The 21638-nt window shown below is 40.8% G+C and overlaps 1 protein-coding gene across 5 annotated transcripts in view; it reads right to left on the bottom strand.

Annotated features, from left to right (window-relative positions):
* The window catches only part of svila (supervillin a), a 74469-nt gene extending 55166 nt beyond the window's left edge, over positions 1–19303 (bottom strand). Inside the window, exons 1-2 of one of the 5 annotated variants that reach the window (XM_047568180.1) lie at positions 19187–19303; positions 14446–14508 (exon numbers count right to left, since the gene is read on the bottom strand). Coding sequence is in view for 1 of the 5 variants with exons in the window: in XM_047568168.1 (XP_047424124.1) it covers positions 7278–7284 (7 nt within the window). In the remaining 4 variants the exon portion in view is untranslated. Of the gene's footprint in view, positions 1–1578; positions 1661–7277; positions 7388–14445; positions 14509–19002; positions 19022–19186 lie in introns of those variants that run through there. The other 4 variants (XM_047568178.1, XM_047568179.1, XM_047568168.1 and 1 more) reach the window with 4 other exon arrangements.
* Between the last annotated feature and the right edge of the window lie 2335 nt (positions 19304–21638).

Raw genomic sequence — 21638 nt, 5'->3', positions numbered from 1 at the left:
TCAGATTACTTGAGTCTGAGCCAGCCAAACCACATCGAGTCTGACATCATGACAAACAGCAGAGAAAAGTGACAGTGACACAGTCAGCCAGCAACAATGTGTAACCGAAGAACGGTCACAACATCACTGCTCTACTTCACGTCCTCCCACGGAGCTGGAAATCAGATCAGACCTCAGCCAATTAAGTAACTCTGAACTAGGGCTCGTGAGTATTTGGAGCAGAGGGGTAAAAATAAACCTATTGCTAAGGGCTTCACGATTGAATGATGTCTTACAGGAGCGTGTGCATGCATCTTCAGCTATTTTTAAACACTTAAAATAAGAGAAATATATCTGGGTTTTAACATTTCACACTCTACTAGGAGGAAGTATTTAAACTTTAGGACATGGGTTACTTGTAGTCTAGAAAACAGATAAAAACTGAATCTAACCAGGATGAAATATGTTAAATCAAGGCAAAATATGCTTTTGTTTTTTTCAACTTACTTTAAGTATTTTGTTCCAAATTATATTGATAAGCTTTTATAACTCGTTATTGTGGTATGTTAATACTTGAAATCAGAACTAGCACCACAGGTTTTAAATAGATAAGTGCAACAACTACTGTCAAAGTTTTGTCAAATTTCATATTTTATCAAACAACCTGTCCTTTTCATCTGTGAACATATTAAAAATGGATAAGGCCCAAATGTAATTCATTGATTTATTGTCCGTCTTACTGACTTCAAAGACACAACTACTGCTAAGGACTAAACTGTCCTGTTCACTGATCGTTCTCTTGAATCAACACGTCTAAAAATACTAATTCTGAGATATCTGTGTGTTCTTTCAGGATTTAAAACTTTTTTTTTTTTAAGTTTATGTAGGGACGGGTGGTGGTTTGTATAAATGGAAAAACTTGTGCGAAATGATTGGTACGAGCATGCGCTGGTCGCCCTGTTAGGCATTGCTCTATTTCTGTCTTTCTGTGTGTCCTGACTGACAGAGCGAGAGCAGGTGCAGCACAATGAACAACTGTAGTGTCCCAAGACAGTCACACAGCGCTGAATGAGTTGCACATGGACGAGCTCAGCAACTACCCACCCGCCCACTAAAATCAAAAATCCAAATCCAAGACTTCCTTTAACACAGATAATCAAAGACACCACATCATTGCCACTCACATATGTATATTGCATTTTATGCATTTGATTTATTTTCTAATATTATTACTTATATCTCTTGTGTGCACTGTCTGCTGCTGAAATGCTGCCAATTTCCCCACTGTGGGATAAATAAAGAATTATCTTAACTTTTATGTATATATATGTTGCAATCACAATGTTAAATTATGATTTCAAATTCTTATCTGAAACTTAAACCAGCTCAAATGAACCAACCATTTTTTTTTAATAATACCGAAGACAATGTGGATTATTTCATTTTTTCTTTTATCCAAATACATCATTTACAGATCAGAAATCCATCAGAATATCAAACCAACATTCTGTCTTACTGTTACAACCATAAAAAAGATGAACTGAAGCTCATTGGTTTTACCAACAAGTCGTTCAACAACCTGAAATAAAAGCCACATACCTTGATAAGATAGGTTATCTTGTCAGAAAGTATCTCTGGTGGATACGGGAAGACTTCTTTCCAGTTTTTCCACTCGTTCTAAAGTCCTGGGGAAGGTCAGAGCTCTGGAGGCTTGTGGGACAGGACTACTGGGACATAAAGATAGACTGATGGGTCGAAAGGCCGTGCCAGCAAGCGCACGTCAACCCCCCCACGCCCCAAAACCCCAACCCCACCCACCCACTCGCTTTCTATGTACAAGCTCCCTTAAGGGCACGTGTTGTGGCTAGATCGTCAGCAGGCATGAGTTCCAGGAGATAGGTGGGTGTATGGGTGGTAAATTTAGAATGGGGATTTCCTCCTTACATCCACGCCAAACCAGATCAATCAAATGATTAAAGTGACCAGCGGTGGTCATGAGGCTGAACTAGGGGCCAATGGACCAGTCAAGACAAAATAAATTATTTCAATTTACAAGTAACAGAAGATGGAAGGAGATCCATCGATGCCCCAACTCACAATGAAACATAAACATTTATCATGCAACTGGACATATGTTCAAATAAAGCCCTATTCGCAGGAGATTAGTTTTACCTCGGGACGTAATGTGATTCAGAAATAAAAACCCTATGTCTGTGTTTCATGTGGTGCGGTTGTACGGGATAAATGAACTCTGTTTTACTATCCATAGTAATGTCTCTGCTACTTTGTACTTCATTCTACTGCATAATGGAAAGAAGTGAGCTGTAAAGTCACTACATTAAAGTCATCTGCTTGTCTCACATCAGAGACTCTTACTTGACCTGCTCTATACACTGTAAAGTATTATTTTAAAAATGCTCTACATAATACATTCACCGGCCACTTTATTAGGTACACCTCACTAGTTAAAGGTTGGACCCCCTTTTGCCTTCAGAACTGCCTTAATTCTTCGTAGCGTACTTTCAACAAAGATGTTGGAAACATTCCTCAGAGGTTTTGGTCCATACTGACATGATAGCACAGTTGCTGCAGATTTGTCAGCTCCACATCTATGATGAGAATCTCCCGTTGCACCACATCCTAAAGCTGCTCTATTGGATTGAGATCTGGTGACTGTGGAGGCCACTGTGGAGTACAGTGAACTCATTGTCATGTTCAAGAAACCAGTTTGAGATGATATGAGCTTTGTGACATGGTGCATTATCCTACTGGAAGTAGCCGTCAGAAGATGGTCCACTGTGGTCATAAAGGGATGGACATGGTCAGCAACAATACTCAGGTAGGCTGTGACATTTAAACCATGCTCAGTTTGTACTAGGGGGAACAAAGTGTGCCAAGAAAATATCCCCCACACCATCACACCACCACCACCAGCCTGAACCGTTGATACAAGGCAGGATGGATCCATGCTTTCATATTTATGTCAAATTCTGACCCTGCCATCTGAATGTCCCAGCTGAAATCGAGACTCAACATACCAGAAAACCTTTTTCCAATCTTCTATTGTTCCATTTTAGCAAGCGTGTGACCGTACTGTAGTCTCAGTTTCCTGTTCTTAGCTGACAGGAGTGGCCCCCGGTGTGGTTTTCTGCTGCTGTAGCCCATCTTCTTCAAGGTTGGACGTGTTGTGCGTTCAGAGATGGTATTCTGCATTCTTCGGTTGTAACAAGTGGCTATTTGAGTTGCTGTTGCCTTTCTATCATCTTGAACCAGTCTGCCCATTCTCCTTTGACCTCTCACATCGACAAGGCATTTTCGTCCACACAACTGCCGCTTACTGGATATTTTCTCTTTTTCAGACCATTCACTGTAAATCCTAGAGATGGTTGTGCATGAAAATCACAGCAGATCAGCAGTTTCTGAAATACTCAGACCAGCCTCTCTGGCACCAACAACCATATCCAATCAAAGCCACTTAAATCCCCTTTCTTCTCCATTCTGATACTCAGTTTGAACTTCAGCAAGTTGTCTTGATCACCTCTACATGCCTAAATGCATTGAACTGCAGCCATTTGATTGGTTGATTAATAATTTGTGATAACAAGCAACTGAACAGGCGTACACAATAAAGTGGCAAGTGAGTGTACATTATGTCTTTTAAACCACCAGAAACTGATTTTTAAACAAAGTCATGTTACATGTTTCTGACTAGTGGCTCCAAGCTTAGACGTCAAGGTTTAGCAGGCTCAGACAGATCTGACTATGCAGGTATTGTTTCTTCTCACTTGGGCATTTCCAACTGAGCCCATACGCACCAAGAATCGACATAATTGTCCTTAAACAGTCATATGAACAAGCAGACAAACACCTAATCTCTGTATGAATTCAAAACTTTAAGGTTCAAAAGCAGGGGGCTCAGTTTTCGGCTGGTCACTGAACAAAGGAGCCAGAACAGTCAGTCACACGGAAGAGGCAGTCATTTTTCTTTTAATGGGATTTTTATTTTGGAGATCTATTCACATATATTTGGCTAAAGATCATTCCAGTTCTAGTCTGGAAGATCACAGCAAACAGCACCACCTAGTGTTAGAAAATAGGTACAGTCACAACATAAATTCACCCCACTATGTGCTCTGTAAGCTTTAAACCATCCATCATCAGCTCATTCTTGAGATATATCACCAGCTGATTTGTTTATGACTGTGTGAACAGGTAAACCTTAAAACTGATTCATTCATTTTTTTTCCCAGTACAGAAAAGCAGCTCTGGGCACGGCACCAAGCTTTTGAGGTTCGACTGCATTGTGCTCTGACTATAAGCTTTGAAAGCGACGGGGTACAGACATTTCACAGCTAATTGGCTTCCAAAGACCAGCAAAGAACGGCTGGAGCAAATGTGATTTCAATTAAGCTCCTTGTTAAGCTGAATGCTGATTGCTAACATGCCCCTACCACACTGGACTGTCAGCACAACACTGAGAACTGACGACTAAAGAACTCCCGTTTTTCCATAAACAGTAATAGATAGACCACAACAATGTCCTGGGATGCAGGAAAACTGGAAATGTGTGTACCATCAAACGCTACTCCCTCCTTTAAAGATCAACCAGGCAGGAAAACCCTTACTCAGCAGCTACAGGTTAAAAGGAATATTCTGTATAACATGCAGAGCAGAGAGGATGGCTATTGAGTCTGTGCAGCCCTGAAACCATCCAGCAGCATGAGAACACATTCACACGGAGCAGTGAGCATGAAACATCAAGCGCCAATTAAACTGGGGCACAATAAAAGGCTTTGTTAAAAAAAAAAAAAAAACGTGGTGAAAAGAAATAACAGATGGGGAAAAGGAACAACAAGTTGGAGAGAGAGACACACACAAAGAAAACTATTTGGGCAGCTCAAACAAACTGTTCTCATCATTTACCACTGTGTCACAAAATTGTGTGTATCATGCAAACAGCGCAGAAAATAAACATCATTTATTCACCACTATTGTTTTTGAACTTGAAAGTACAAACAGAAATTTCCTGGAATGGTGACTTTGCTGCATCAGAGATCTCCATCTGGAGCAAGTTCCCGGCTAACCTGCTTGGCCTGCATATTCAGGGACACATGTCAGTTACGTGCAACTCCTCATTTCTACACATCTTTACAACAGAACTAGAAAGTGTAAAGCATGATCCAAAGAATGTGAGATGAGTCAAGAAAACAGAGGGGTAATGATATTACATCCAAATATAATACAACAATTCAAAGTAACAGAAACCGAGTAAAGGTTCTCAGACTGCCACTATTTATATCAGTGAACCATGCCTTGCCAATATTTCTTAGAGCTCAAGAGAACATCTTCAAACAGTTAATCATCTTAGGGATGTACGAAAGGTGTCAGGGACGATTCAGTTATCTTTAAAATGATCAGATTGATATCTCATCTTCTACTACCGCTTATCCTCACTAGGGTCACAGGAGTTGCTGGGGCCCAGCTGTCATCGGGTGAGAGGCAAGGTACACCCTGGACAGATCACCAGTCTATCGCAGGGCCATTACAGAGACAAACAACCATTCACACTCACACTAAGGCCAATTCAGAATCACGAATGAACCTAACAAGCATGTCTTTACATGATGAGAGGAAGTCTGAGTACCCTTGAACTGGACTTGAACTGGACCTTCTCACTGGGAGGCATAAGTGCTAACTACAGAGACACTGTGCCACCCCAGATTGGTATGTTTTGCAGTTATTTAACTCTGCCATAAACCAAAACAATGCCCTTCTTCTTTTAGTGGCCATTGGCTAATGTCAAAACTGTCAAAAATCTAAGAAGAAAAAAATCAAAATCACTAAATGACTAAACATGTCTGCTGTGTGGAAGAACTTTACTTCAGTCAGTCAGACAGAAACTTGTAAATGATACAGTGTGGATGTTTGGCAAGGTCGTGGTAGGAGATCAACATTCAACACTACCAACTTTATTCAACGGCTACAAAATAAAAATCACTGAATGTAATACGTCGAGTCCACTCAGACAAAGGTTGCACTGAAATAACGGACAGAACAGAAAAGTTTCCTGGAGACACTGTCAAGGAGAAAAAATTTCCAGAGTGGGTTAAGGAGTTTATGGCAGTGTTGGGTGACCAGAACATTTCTGGAGTAGAGAACCCAGGTTTTCTGGAACCAAGTTACGAACTACTCTCTATACACTACATTAACTTGGACCAAATCCTGTCGACTCTTGGAGAATACAAGGAAAATACTGTAAGAATCTACAGGGGAAGAACTTGGATAAAACAATGCTGAATAAAAAAAGATCGAGACATCCCTAGTTAATTTAATGTTTCATTTTTAAGCAAAAGTTCTTCTTCCAACTCAGTGGTTTAATTCCAAATTGTTTCCATCCATGAAATGATGTTGTAGATTTTCCCAAAGCAATACAGAAATTGACAGAAATTTAACACAAACTGATACTTAATACTGTACTTAATAAATAATACGTTTAGCACACAGTTGTATTTGTAGCTAATTCTGCACACAATCAGTGCAAAATAAAATGCTAAAGAATGACCCTGCACATTTTTCTGCAACCTCCACCGTGCAGATATGTGAGAGACTTCTAATTCTATTAGCTGCTCTATAAATGTGAAATGAGCAAGCTTGTTGTTTTAATCACATCTTAAGTAGAGCAGCCTATGGTGGCACATGAAAACTTCAAACCTCATTTTGACTATAGTGCAATCCATACATGGCCCATGCGTGCACACACACACGCACGGCCAGACCTCCCATGAGCACCTTATACTGCAACACAAGATTTCAAGGTGTCATTCAGTGGCCACAAATAGACAGTGAAAGAACCGATAAGAGCTTCAGAGAGGACAGATAAAGAGTTGAAAAAGAAGAGAAGAAATTATGTGCAGAGAAAGATGTCAAAGCAACAAAAATCTGAAAAGAAAGGTGTATTTTGTCCCAAACTAAAGACAGCAAGAACGTTATCTGGACAACCGCTCTGCTACCTCATCCGTTTATCAGCTCTTTCAGTCTTCTCTCCACCACTTCACCTCCATCATTCCACACTGATATGACCTACATGTCTGCTCAGTGGCGGCAAAATTGGAGTTACACTAACCAGATCCCCGTCTTCCACCGAAGCCCGCTGCCGCCCAGCCAGGCTCCCAGCAAACAAACAGACAGCACACTAATGAGCAGACATGTCCAGATATGAGAAGACATGAAAATGCTTAAAACAGAGGCTGAGATAGAGATATTAAAATGATGGATAAAAGAAGAGGAGTCACCTGTACCTTTCATGGCTCTTCTGCTTCCAAATGTTTTCCGCAGAACAAAAAAATTCCAATAAAACGTCAAGATTTACAGTCAGAACATGTGAAAATAAAGGATGAACAAGATAGAAGGGGCATACGGGACAAAGAAAGAGACAGACTGCCAGAGGGGTAAGGACTGGAAGGACTAGGAGTCACATGACCAGACTGGAAGAGACTGGCGGCTGACGAGTAACCACAGCCCACAAATCCACAGGGTGGGTTTGGCGGTGACACCCGCCCATTTAGGCTGTAACGGTGGGAAACGGTTAGTGTCCCAGCCTGGCATCTAGGACTGGGTCACCAGGATCCCAGCGAGGGGACGCACACCTGGAGCTTGTCTGACCACACTAATGGTCATTACGGCCGCGATGAAATGAAATGGGAATTTGTCCTAATGAGCTACGACAAAGAAGTGGGAGTGGGAGGGGGTAGGACCGGGAGGAATCCCTCTTTATCCCTTATGAGTCAGACAGAAGGACAGAGGGAACTAGTTTCCCTCATGGCTGGAACCCTACAGCTGTAACCGAAGTAAATGCAGACACATGATTGTGGTACCTTCACTAGATAAATGGGTGTCAGGCTAAATATACTGAGTTTGGATTGTGCTACAATATCCACAGCATCAAGGTTAAGTAAGAGAAAGTTCTACATGCACAGTACTGCAACAAAATCACAATCAACAACAACAGTAAGAACCAAAGAAACAGCATGAGCCATAAACCATCCTGAGATAAAGTGCCAACATTTCTACAGTTTTAGGGTTTAAAGGACAAAAAAAACGCCTTTGCATCAAGTTCTCAAGATAACAAAAAGGTGTTAACACAACTGTTAAGACTCCCTGAGGCATGGACTCAGCAACACCTTTTAATTTTCCCTGTGGTATCTGACAACAAGACATCAGCAGCAGCTCTACTGGGTATTTTTAGGTTGCTAGTCAGACCTGTGAAAGTACAGGCTCTGAACTCCGATTATTATTGGCTATACAACTAAAATATCTTTTATTATCAGTTCATTGCTTGTCCCTCTTCAGGTCACCACTAGTCATTACTCACGACTTGTGACCAGACTCTAGAACCTCGCAAGTCTGAAGATCCAACAAACTCATCTGAAGTCGTAAGGATGGTCAGGTCTTCACATCGGCACTTTCTCACATATTGCACACAAGAACCGACTGTTCAACTACAGTCTAATGTAACACTTGGCGTTAAAAGATAATCTGGGAGAGTCCATTACATTTTGGTTCATCTTGTCCCTCTCTAAGGCTTTTAAAAAAAAAAATCTTATCTAACCCTCGCTTTCCGCAAAGAAATTATTTTTCCCTGTAACTTTTATCAAAAAGATTTCTGATGTATAACACCCAGGTTTCAACTACTCCATTAACAAACCTCATCTTAAAAGGGTAAGCTAAATCCACACATAAGTGATACATGAAGTCATCACAGTCTGTCCAAAACATTACTTGAGCTGCATGGCAACAAAGAAAAGAAAACCCCTCTGATGAAAAAAACCCCTTCCCACAGATTCTCTTACCAACAGGCAATTGTTGTCTTGCAGGTTTTCACTAAATGATGGGTTTCTTTATGTGATTACAGTGAAAAAATGTGAGAAAATGATTTTCTGTTTTCATATAAACTGTCTTAAACTTCACTGCTTTCACTGTCAGCCAACATGTTTGCCAGCTTCCTACTATTTACACATAGAGTAGACATGCTGGGTATTGTTTGTGTGTATGGTACACCTCAGTTGAATATAAATATCCGTCTCAGTATAGGTTCAACAATCTCCACCAGCTCCCAACTCTGTTTCTGCAGGAAACAGCTGCCTGGGGACAGACTGTGACTCTATGAACCGTCAGCCATTTGATGCATTGTTATTTTTAAATATTAATCGGATCCTTTAAGAAAGATAAAACTGAAGACTACCCTTTTAATGTAGCTGTTGCTATGTAACAGAACAGAGGAGAACAGTGACTGGCTGATATCCGATATTTCAATACTGACCAGATGTTGCGGTAAACAAACCCAGTGAGTCAGACTCTTGAGGATTTGGGGCAAGTGATTATTGTGCAAGAACTTTTGCAAAAGGGAGAAGTTAATCATCTCATTCAGAGTAAGCTGACCAGAGGTGCCAAGTGGAGAAAGGTCCGGGGTAAGCCAATCAGGAGGAGAATGAGCTAAAATGAAAGGTCACAAACTGCTGAAATAAAACCAATCGGTATTGGAGCAGATCCAGGCATTTTTAAAATGATCAGATCGTATCCGGCTTCAGCCAAGCCTGATCTTCTGTAGTTATTTGAGGTCTGCCATAAAACAAAAACCACACACCTGCAGTGTCAAGTGTCAACTACTTCTTCTTCTGTATTGGTGGTTGGCTAGTATCAAAAACTGCCAAAAATCAAAGAAGAAGAGGAATCAGTATCATGTGACTAAACTTGTGTGGAAGAACTTTACTCTGGAAAATTAAGTCAGACAGAAATTTCTACAGAGTACAGACCACAAGATACGAGCTCCCCTCTCCACACTATTAACTTTGACAGAAAGATTTATTGGAGTGAATCTAGTTGACTCTAGGAGAATACAAGGAAGACTTTTTCTAAAATCAGGTCAGGTCTCAGATCAGCAAATACTCAATATTACAGGATCGAGGGGCATTAAGACACATTCCTAACGTCAGGTTGCTTGATCGGAAATTGACTTGAGGAGCAGATCATGGCTTTATCAGATTAATAATAATGCTCTGCAATTGTGCATCAAGGTTATCCGCAGACGCACAAATGTGCTCCTACCATCTCAGATATCCTGCACGATTGCTTTCCTATAAAAGGCAACCCGTACGCTCCAGAATGGCAGCAGACCAAAGACAATGATGAGCAGCACCAGGTGTAGGTAAGTGTCCATCAACACAGCTAACCCTCTCAGATTGTAGCACTACACCATGACTCCCTTTTTAGCTCATCATTCACTTCTCATCAGTAATGACTCAGTAAACGTGTGAAGACAGGGGTGGGAGAGCACCTGCATCCAAAGCTGCACATCATGATCTCATACCCTGACCTAAGTCATGTTTTATCCACTGAATCAACGCATGGAGGTTTTTTTTTCTTGGGTAATAGCATCAGATGAGATGTGACCAAGTAAACCCAATTTCAAATATTTGCATTGAAACCACTGGCATGACCTATTCACAGCCTCCATTTGATTCATCCCTGCTGTCACTGCGAGTATCCTGTTTCAGCGTGACTCATGGGTAACTCATACAGCACGGCCAGCAACGAGATTCATCGGGTGCCAATGCTCAATCTCTTGTTGACACATACAGACCAGGATGTAGAAGAAAAACAAACACATGCCAGAGTCAGATTGATGGGTGAATGTTAAAAAAATGTTTGGTAATAGGAATGTACAGTAAATGCACAACCTCCACATGTTTCTAATTTATAGAGGGAACCATGTGATGTGGGTGGATTTGGTGATGGAGTGTTTATTTGCCTGAGTCTAGAGGAGACCAGAGACCTGAAGAGTAGATTACAGATTGAACAAACAGCAGGAAGCTCCAGTCAGTTGCCCTCTACTCTCAAATGTGTATATACCAATCTGCCAACATTAAAGGCACTGACAGGAGCAGTAAATAACATTGACCATCTTGAGATAATTCAGTGTTCTGCTGGGAAACTTTGGGACCTGGTATTCATTCATGTGGAAGTTACTTTGATATGTACCTCCCACCTAGACCAGACCAGGCACCCCCACCCCATAGAAATGACACTCCCTGGTGACAGCAGCCATCCCCAACAGGATGCAGCCTGACACAGACACACACACGCAGTTGTTTTGCAACTGTTCCCAGTTGCAAAACAACTGGGAACAACTTTATAAAAAAAAAAAAAAAAAAAAAGAAAACAGCACAGGTGTGCTGGAATCTAGATTCAACTGATCAGTTCTGTGGGATGATCCACAGAGGCCCCTCCCCTCACTATCTATCAGAATAGTGTTGGCCTCAATATACAAATAACATTAAACATATAATTAAAGAAATCCAGAAAATAACTCAATGGTTGAATTTGGTTTTCCATAGAAACTAAATGGAGGTGGTTAAACTACATGGGTGTATATTAATTTATGCCAAACTCTTAGTGCTTAAATACATATGGAATAAAACTTAAAATATTATACACTTGTTAAGTGTTAAGATGGAAATTATATATTTTATTCTAATTCAGTACAATATACTCCAGCAAACAAAGACAACTGAATGTCACACATGTAAGTAGCTGTACAGCAGAGCTGAGTTTAAAAATGCTGTAAAAGCCAGCTTTTATGAACTTCCTATGCTTTTTAGACCCAAGATGGAAGATTAAAGTTTAACTTCTGGATGCCACCTACGAGTGGCAGAACTGGTAATCACAGTAACACCAAAAAATCTTGGCTGAACCACACTGGGGAATCATGTGAGGTCATTAGCTCCAACAGGTGCAACAAATGCTAACAGGAGAGCCAAAGAAATGACAATCAAATACATGCATGCAGTCCTGAGAAATTGTTCACCGTGAGAGCTCAAATAGAACAATGAAGAATCTGATACAGCTGAAACAGACGCATTCCCAATATCTACTAAAGCTATCGTTCATACATTCACTGACAAAATTAGGCCACTCAAACCTCTATGTGTGTGTGTGTAGTTGGTAACACACTTCCTATTGTGTCAACACAACAATCCTCCTCCTTTTGACAAAGACAAAGTAAACAAACACTGGAAAATTTTGTCCATCAGTGCCAGCGAACGTGTTGGCTTATTATCGTTGGAGGATCATCTCGTCAGTATGAACTGCCCACATAACTAGTTAGGTTTTGGATAAAAGTAAGTAAAAGTATAAAAGTAAATTCTACTCGACTTTTATGTTTCACATCACCCAGGCATTCATGTAGTCAGGAAAGAATGTCACCAAGCTCCCATAAGTGGTACAAAGCAGGGTGGGAAGAGAAAACTGTTGGAGGAGAGCAGCAACAATAAAAAAGAAACAAAAAAAACAAGAGGGCTGCTGGGCCCAGTTAGTCCGGGCTGTTAAAGACTAGCTGACCTTTAGCTCAGAGGGAGAAAGAGAAACACACAGCTCTTAAGCAGCAGATTTGTTTTCCATCCTACCTTCAAACTCTGCTCCACTGGGAGAGTTTAAAGCATGCTTGACCACAACAGTGAGCTCGGCAGCTGTGCATTTTAGGAGAGTTTAAAGAGAACGTTGATATCATTGATAAAAAAAATAATAATAATAATAATAATAAAAAATAGGGTGTTCAGGCAAAGTGTTGATTTTTTAAAGGTAATGCATGGACTAAAAGCAAGGCCAAACCAGCCTGGTGTAGTCAGCCCAGTTTTTAAATCAGAATATGAGGACATTTCATTATGTCCCATAAGACATTCACAAAGCTTCAGCTTGTTTTGTGTTTCAACAAATACAGAGAGAAAAAAACCTTTGCACTCAACTGCATAGTCCTACAACCAATCAGTGCCGTTTCCTTTTAAACAAATTCAACTCCACGGTGCTCAGATGACGTGTTCGACTACGCCGTCACATCCAGACGATCTTACTGACCCCGCAGATCACTGCTTCAGCATAATCGGTTCCCAAAGGAGAGACTCCAGGTCTTTCATTGCAGAACATATGTGGGCAGGAGAAGAGCCAGCTTCCAGGCTAATAGGAGGTTTAGGCTTCTGTTTCTGACATGCACCTCCCCAGAAATGTAACTACGCGTCACAGCAAAGCAGACCGCAAGAGCTTCAATTGGTCCGCTTGGTAGTAGTGTGTTTCCACTTTGGTATTTCCACATTCGTCTCCATCACTGGAATTTTCTATTGATTGTTTTGGATCAATAAAGATGGAACACTTTGAGGAAAGGTTAACTGACTCGCTCTTGGCGAAAATTCAGCAAAAGTTTCAGTAGCCAGTCTTGAAAGTAAAGCAGGAAGAAGAAAGAGAACTAACCAAACGGGCAAAAGAGACACAGCATCGACTAGTGTTTTTACAAATCCATCTAAATCGATGAGTGCACATGTATAGGAGGCTCTCATTGACGTAGGCTACATGCGTAGGTTACAGTGTCTAGTCTCACAGTAGGTTAAATTTAAAGGAGAAACAGTTTGCCTACTTCTGTGCAGTGTTCACATAAAGAAGCACCTCTAATGCTTTCGCCTTAACACAAACCTTGCAAGTAAAACTGATTTTGTGCATTTGTTCAATAGCTTACACAATACCTGGAACCAGGCGCTAAAGAATGCTCCATCCAATATGTTAATTACTATTGTTTATTTATGGTTATCCCAATTCTTCCTGTTTTTATGCAAATTTCTGGCTTTAGCTTATTATTTAATGTTAAATCTGAGAGTAATACCAATGTTTTCTGTTGAAAAAAGGTAATAGAATAGATTTTAAAGAAACACACACATACAAAATGTACTTGTGCACTGCCTTACTACCCACTAGGTTAAAGCTCTTTAGGTCAGAAACTCGAGTCTTTTGTTGTTTGTTTCATTATAAAACAACCTGTTCAGTTTGGAAAGTGAATATAATGTTTCTAGTAACTGTACAAGGAAAAAGGAGGAGGATAAAACACGATATCATAAAAATGCACAACCCTTAAAAGAATACTATAAAAAAAAGAACATAAAGCAAAGTAAATGACTGCAAAACCACTAAAAACTCCAAGTAAGGGTTATTAAAAAAAAAAAGAGAGAAGAGAACGCAAATCTCTTTGAAAACATCTAATGGAAAAACAAAAACTGTAATATCTATGGCCACAAAACACACACACTAAATAATTTATGGTTGCCATGGCGAGCTGTGTAAAGTCTGGCATTGTCTGCGCGCCAGGGTCTGTTGTTGATTCACCCCATCATAGCAGCACATGATGTCATTGGCGAAGGGTTACCAACTGACGAGTCAAGCTGCCAAAACTGAGAAAGAGAGAGGCCTTCTGAAGGTCAGCTCATGTCTGGCTGACCTCAGGAAACGCAGGATTTGTGTGTGTGCTGCAGAGCGTGTCTTCTTGGTTATGTGTTATAAGTGACTTTCGCGTTATCCCGCGAACACATTCGCAAAAGCTTCTTTTTTTTTTTTTTCTTTCATGAGAGGAGCAGAACTCAGCCAACGTACTTACAAGACAGGGGAGTTCAGCTTTCTACCTCCAGTGTCCAAGCCTCTGAACGCCACCTGGTCCTGCAACAACAAATCATTAACTTAGTCACGGTGGGCTGTAGATTTAAACTTCCCACTCGAGCTGGAGACTTTTACACAAACATAAACAACCATTACATTCAAGCCCCTGCAAAGTTAGATCACACAAAGCTGGTTAAAGCCTAATAGCACCAGTAAATCTTTATCCAAGAAAGGTCCGCACTGTAGCTTTAAAGCTGTGCAGGAACATTCGCTTTCGACACAAACGTCTTTAGCGTTCTTGTTGTATACAGTATATTTAGCAATTACTTGAAAAGAAGTTGGCTAAAAATGTGTAGCTCAGAATTAGGTGACACATTATATTTTATGTACAGTCAAACAGACCGGGGTGGACAAAACTGTGGCACGCTGCACGGAGACTAGTGAAGAAAAATGGCTCAGTATTACCAGATTCATCAACAAGTATGAAAATGTCCACCCAATAGTAATTGTTTCAGACCAAAAAAAAAAAAAAAAACACGAACGTATGAATTGGGATGGATGAGATTAGCACATCAAATGCATGTCAAATAATGTGAAACACTGCAGCATTGTTTCTGTGACCTACATGTGCCTATACATCTAGTGCTCTCTATTTGACTACTGTGAGCCAGTGGCCTTGTTGAGCCGCTGAGTTGACTGTATAACTATATAAACAAATAAATCTAATCTGTAACACAATATGGGTGCAGATTCAAACCATTTTCTAACCCTAACCCAAAACGTTTAAAATCATTTCAAAACCAAAATACAAAAAAATCTCTACTCTAAATCTTTTTTGTAAATTATGACATTTACAAGTTTTTACTTTTCCATTGAGTTTAAATGCAGCTCAATCAACTCTGACCCACAAAGATGTTTTTATGAATATTTATGAGACTTCTGGAGACTGATTTGCTGGCCGGGAACAGAAGAGGTGTGGTTGTTTTTTGAGGATTATACATCTATAAATCATTCCTGTTGTGCATGTTTTCTCTTTGATGTCATGGCAACCAGGCCCACCCAAACCCAAGACTTTCACATCCGCAAATAAAAAAATAAAATAAAATAAATAAATAACACAGATGCAAACACTGCAACAATGTTGCAGGTGGAGCCTCGGACCATCACCAACACTCAGCCATGTTTCTCAAGCATGAAAGACTCACTGAGCATCTGCTTCCAATAGCTTCCTTCAGAGGTTTGTGTGCCGGTCTCTGGACCCAGGGCCCCCAATGTAACCCAGTGATGTAACACAATAACAGGCTTATGTAACTTTTTCTGGCAAATTCTCATTCTGAAACGCAGAAGGTGGAGACCTTGGGAACTCTCAACGAGAGTATGCCTTTACATTCAGGCTAAACTTATACTTGTGTACAATGGCACAACGGAGGGTAATCCTCATAGTCACCCAGAGCACACTTAGCTTCTCAGCAACTTTCATAATATAGTGTCTGCACTGCTCAAATAAAGCAGGCTGCACCACACGAATTAGGTCTCTGTTGGGCCAAGCTATTATCACGACAATGGAAAATAAATAGGGATCCTTAAAAAGCCTTGATGAGTTAACTGAAATCGTTCAGCAAACCCAACAAGTCCTCCAAACTGAACCACCACATATGTTGTTTATCCATTCGTGACTCATAGGTGCATAATTAGGGACGTCCCAATTAAGTTATTTTCAGCCCATCTGAGTCCTGATCTCATTTTCAATAAGCTAAATTTTCTCTCCTGTAGATTCACCAAGACTTTTCTTGTTTTCCTTGTATCCTCTAGAGTCGACTAGATTCAGTCCAATAAATCTAACTGTCAAATTCAATGCTGTGTAGAGCGGATAATTTATAAGCTCCTGAATACTCTCTGGAAAATTTTTCTCATTGATGTTGTGTCCTGGAAACGTTTTTCTTCTTTTAAACACAGCGTTCTGTGTTTGACGTTGTTTCAGTGCAGCCTTTACTTGAGTGGACTTGGAGTATTGCTTTTTGTTTTTTGTTTTTATGGTGAATTATTGTGGTGTAGTAATGAATAATGATCTCTAACTTCGTTATTATTATCACACTGTTAAGCATACAAAAAACAGTTCAAACTCAAATGATGATCCATACACCCTGAAGTCCTTAATATATGGATTTTGTAAAACCTAAATCCTGTTTATTTCATTCCGTTATCAATGCCATCGCTACGGCAACATAAACATTTATTGAACTCAAATATTTAAGGCTCTTATCCATACAAATTAAAGACGCAAGAGGTAGAGCACAGCATTTTCCAGCTTCCAACTGCACACACTCTGCTAGTAGGGGAGGGGAAACGTATGGGCTGCACAGGTCTGCAGCGTCCACAGTGTCTCCAACAGCACAGGGCTGCTGGGACAAAAATATATATGTGTATCAGCAAAGGCACGCACACATCGGCCGATACCAATACCAGTAAAAGAAAAAAAAAGAAAAGAAAAAAAACATGCAAACATCTCATAGTAGAGACTTTGCTTGTACAAACAGTTGGTCTAGTCCCATTTAGTAAATCACTTGACAACACACCCACTCACTTCCTTCTACTGCTGAAGCCACCATCAGGACAAGAGTAGCAGCTAAAAATACTTTGTTTATATGAAAATGTAGGTTAAAAATACTGGTTGATATTCGTCACTACATCTTGAGGAAAGGCGAGCTTTATCGGACCAAAGCAATTTGCTGGAGTGGAGATGATGGCAACACAGCTGATCACAGCCTACGATTACGATGAGTTCAGGTGGGAGGCTGTGATCACTGCTTTAATCCAACTCCACCGGGATCATCCATTATTGTCTGTCCAAAAAGGATACGGAACGGAAACTAATCACCACCACCACCAGAAACACATCAGCGGATACTGCAGTCACAAGACAATGAAAAGTGTTTTTTTTTTTCTCCCACTTTCAGGATGTTGTTGCTTCTTTTGCAGGCGAAAGTCAACAAGTACGTGAAGGTCAACTTGATAAGCAGAACATCAGTCTTATTACATGTGAGGACGGGAAAATGCCGTGAATGCAACCTTTGAGCCTGTTCCAAAAAACTTGAAATAATCTTGAAATTATTTATGCTTTCCTCACATATAAAGCTTCCTGTTGCTCCCAGTGACAACAGTTCACATTAAAACCTGATCTGCACATGGAAAACCGTCTTAAAACCCGGCACAGTGAACCATCCATCAGTTGTGGAGACTAGTAAAACAAAATCCAAATCCTTGATCAGTGGGCACTGAACTGATGAAGCACATGGTAGTCACGTGTTGTCGCAGTACCTCTGGGTCCACTGACCTCACATCTTCAAGGTTTGGTGGTGGTAGTGGGCGGGGGATGGGGGGGATGGGGGGTTGTTGCCAATTAGCTTCCTTATGCACTTCCAAATGTGGAGAGAGAGAGAGAGAGAGAGAAAACACAGCCTTCCTAATTACCTACAGGTCATTTATCTTGGCAGATTCCAAGTAGCTGACTACCTGCCAAATAAGAAGGAAAAGGGGAAAAAATATAACACTTAGACAGTGAACAGTGTTTGTATAAAATGTGTGATATAATTCCACAAAATGTACCATTTACTTGGCTGCATTCAAATCCACTGACCTGCTTTGCAAGAATGTATGTTTGCACAGACTGCAGCAAATTATGGTAATGCACAGTTTATTTAAGTGTAAACATGGGAAACCGGACTTGTAAAGTTTCTTGAAGACACTTCACTTATCGAAAGTGGCCAAAGGTCTTCTTCGACAATTTCAGTTTTGTTTTGATGTTCTTGGATGGCACCACACACACACCAGGCAGGAAAAATGCGTTTTAAAGCGGTTTTGCTCACATAAGGATTGTTTCATCAGTAGCTTTAACTCGATTCGGCTTGCGAGAAAGGCACAAGTTCACCTGAGAAACATTTTTGTGTAGCAGCTGCCCATCCCTGACTCCCTCGACAGACAAGGACAAAACCCTACATTTCCAGTCAACAAACACTACAGTTAATGTAAAATGAACGCCGAAACAAGGAAAACATCATATTAATTCATGCAAAACCTTAAACCACACACTATAGATTACGTGCGAATATGGAAACCATGAATTATTAGATTTTTCAACGCGGTTTGGTTTCGCATTTTCTCCCCCGCGAGAGAGAAGCGTCCTCCTGTCCTGCTGTGGGTGTTGGGTGTCATTCGCAGTGTAACACAATATATATCTGGCGCCTGCGTTCAGAGATAATAAAATACGTCTATTGTGGCCTTGGCCCCGGGTATCTAGTTTCAAAGTCTCTAAAAAGTCGGTCTAATTGCGCCACACTTTTTAAGCTCCCTGGCTCGGAGGAGATTGGAAGCTGCTGCTGATATGGATGGTGTGTCTCCAAACATGAATGGGCTCCACCTGTCGGGAGCGTGGGCTCACCTGGAGCAACGCCGTGACGCCGACATAAACACATTTAATTTAAAACTCAAACCAAAACAAACTCTGTTGAAAGAGTGAAATAAAGCATGAGCAGAAATTAAACACGAGCAGTGTACCTTGTTTGGTTGCCAAATATTGCGTTGTTTCAGTTTTTCTTTTTAACTCCCGTTTACTCTGACGCTTTTCCAAAACAATAAAAATAGAAATAGTTGGTCAAATAAAAATGTGTGAGCTGCGTGTTGTTGGAAAAGGACGTGGTCCTCAATTTCCATACGCAAACATTTAGTCAAATTCACTTACCGACACTGTCCGGGAGGAAACGACTTGTTCCTGAAGGGTACGATCCTCCACCGACTGAACACAAACTCTTGTTTTATCCCGCGGACGCACACACTCACACACACCGCCGCAAACGTCGGCCAATTGCGCTGGACTCACAACGGCAGATTCCGGTAAGGTTTTCAAAATAAAAGGCAGATTGACGCACTTTTCAGAATCAACTTTATTGGCAAATATGTGTGCACATGCAAGGATTTTTTGACTTTCAGAATAAAAATAAATAAATAAAGGCCAGGACAGATACATACACTAGACTTGATGCAGTTATTATTCTGAGGACACTTAAACCCCTTTTGTGACTTCAACTGACATACTTTTAAACTAGGTTGGTTGCATGTATTTGTACAGGTGTACAAGAGACTACTGAAACTTATAGTGTATTACTTCAAACTTACACACGTAACTTAGGGCATTAACTTCCCTCCTGGGAAATCCATCACAAGCGGCCAGTTTTTGGTACGTTCCCCATCGACCATGCAACTTTTGCAACTTTTTGACTATGTATGAAGTCAATCCATGGGTGGTAGGCCACAAAATGTGATACAAAAACATTCAACCAGGTCAAATGGGATAACAGTAAGTTTAACATGCATCTCTTGCCAGCTCTTCAAATCTGATCTCAGTTTCTCTGTATGCAAATAAACACTGGGGCTGTGCTGTGTGTGCATCGTGACGTTGGCTTCACACATTAACTTATTATTTACTGATCTGCAACATTTTTCTGTTAAAAACCCAACTCAGTACTAGCAACGAGGAACTAGATCGAGCCTGCTGCTGCTGCTGCTGCTGCTGCTGCTGTATTTGTCACTTGCTGCTCCCCCTGCTCTTCTACTCTGTTTTAGCAGAAAATAAATCACCAGCTTCTGGTCCATGGTGTTTCATTGTTCTAAGTTGGTATTTTTAATTTCTTACACTGGAACATTATTGGCCTATTAAAGTTCCTGCAGATGGATGTCTGTGAAGAGTCTCTGAACAAAACAAAAAAACAGTCCATTGCTTTACAGTTGTTCAAGTGATTATGCCTTTGGCAAACAGCAGTCATCTTCATACTGATTTTTATTTTGAAGGTGAGCTCTGTCTCGTGGTGATCTCAGTATTCTGGTTGAAATCTGCGGTCTGGCTTGACTCTCCTTTTTCCTGTTGAAGGAACTGAGTCCAGTCTGTGCAGCTACACTGTGCTCACATGTGGTCAAACAAACCTCAGGATGTTTCTGCTAGACCTCCTCTGCATTTGTCTGCCATGTGCAGTCCGACTTCTCTTCTCTGCTGCATTTGAGTTTGAACATGTTGTCACCAGCGTCCTTTCCCCCCTCATTTATCAGTTATGTAGTCTCTAGACTGACAGTCATCTCTCTAACATGCACACATGGACAGCCACACATTCAGATTGTTTTCCCTGCATTGAATTATGGGGTCAACCTCAGTGTAGTGGACAATCAATTCCCAGTCTAACTCTAATGGCAAAGTTAACCGACCGCATATTCATCCATCCATTAAGCAGAAGCACAGATAAACATTGAGTTCCACCACAGTCTGAACCGCTCCTATCTCCATAGCTATGTCCAATAACAGGATTGTAAAATGCAAAAGGCAGAACGTGAACAGGGCAGGACTATCAACATCAAAAGATTGGATACATTATTTAGAGGCCTTGGAGTTTTTCTATCAGATGTGAATCACTGAGGTGGAAACGTCAACCATGTGACTCTGTTTGACTGGCTCGTCGCCTCTGCTCTTTGTTCACTTTACCTTCTTTGAATGAGTCTCCACAGCGGCGAAGGTTTTGGAGGCACGTCGCTAAGGGAAACGAGCTAATGGCAAACAAATGATCTCCGGGCCGCAGTCAGAATAGCTGATGAGGCCCAAGTGAACATGAAACTCACCAGCAGCCATATGGAAAACACAGGGAGGAGCTGTCTGATGATATTCTAAGTTATTCAGCATTGTCCCTGTAAATGTATTCCCTATCGCGTCTTAACCATGAGAGATAAAGAATTCTTTGTTTATAGAAGAGGTTCCTCATACACAATGCTTCTGTTGCTGTGACCAAATACCTTTCACAGGGCTGACGGTTATGCTGTTGAATAGTGCATTCCATAAATGCCAGTAGCTATGATATGAAAGTTGTAAATCTGATGCATAGAAGGGGGATCACAGACTGCCAAGTGACCTTCTCATGATTTCTTACTTTTGTCTGAGCACAAACAGAGCGTACGTCTTCCCTCTTAGAAAATATGTCTTCTTAAATGTATGCTTGTTTCTTTTAAAATATAATGAAAGAAGATAGATTTTCTCTGTCAGTATTTGTTTTTCTTAAAGCACCATATCCAAACTAGACACTGGTCAATGATCAGTCATTCATTGTTGCACAGTGTGACTTGGCAACAGGTGACAAGAGTCAATGACAGGAAAC

The sequence above is a fragment of the Mugil cephalus genome, chromosome 18 (genome assembly GCF_022458985.1).
Source record: "Mugil cephalus isolate CIBA_MC_2020 chromosome 18, CIBA_Mcephalus_1.1, whole genome shotgun sequence".
Classification (NCBI taxonomy): domain Eukaryota; kingdom Metazoa; phylum Chordata; class Actinopteri; order Mugiliformes; family Mugilidae; genus Mugil; species Mugil cephalus.
Note: the sequence above shows the minus strand (reverse complement) of the source record. Positions and strands in the feature narration are given on the sequence as shown.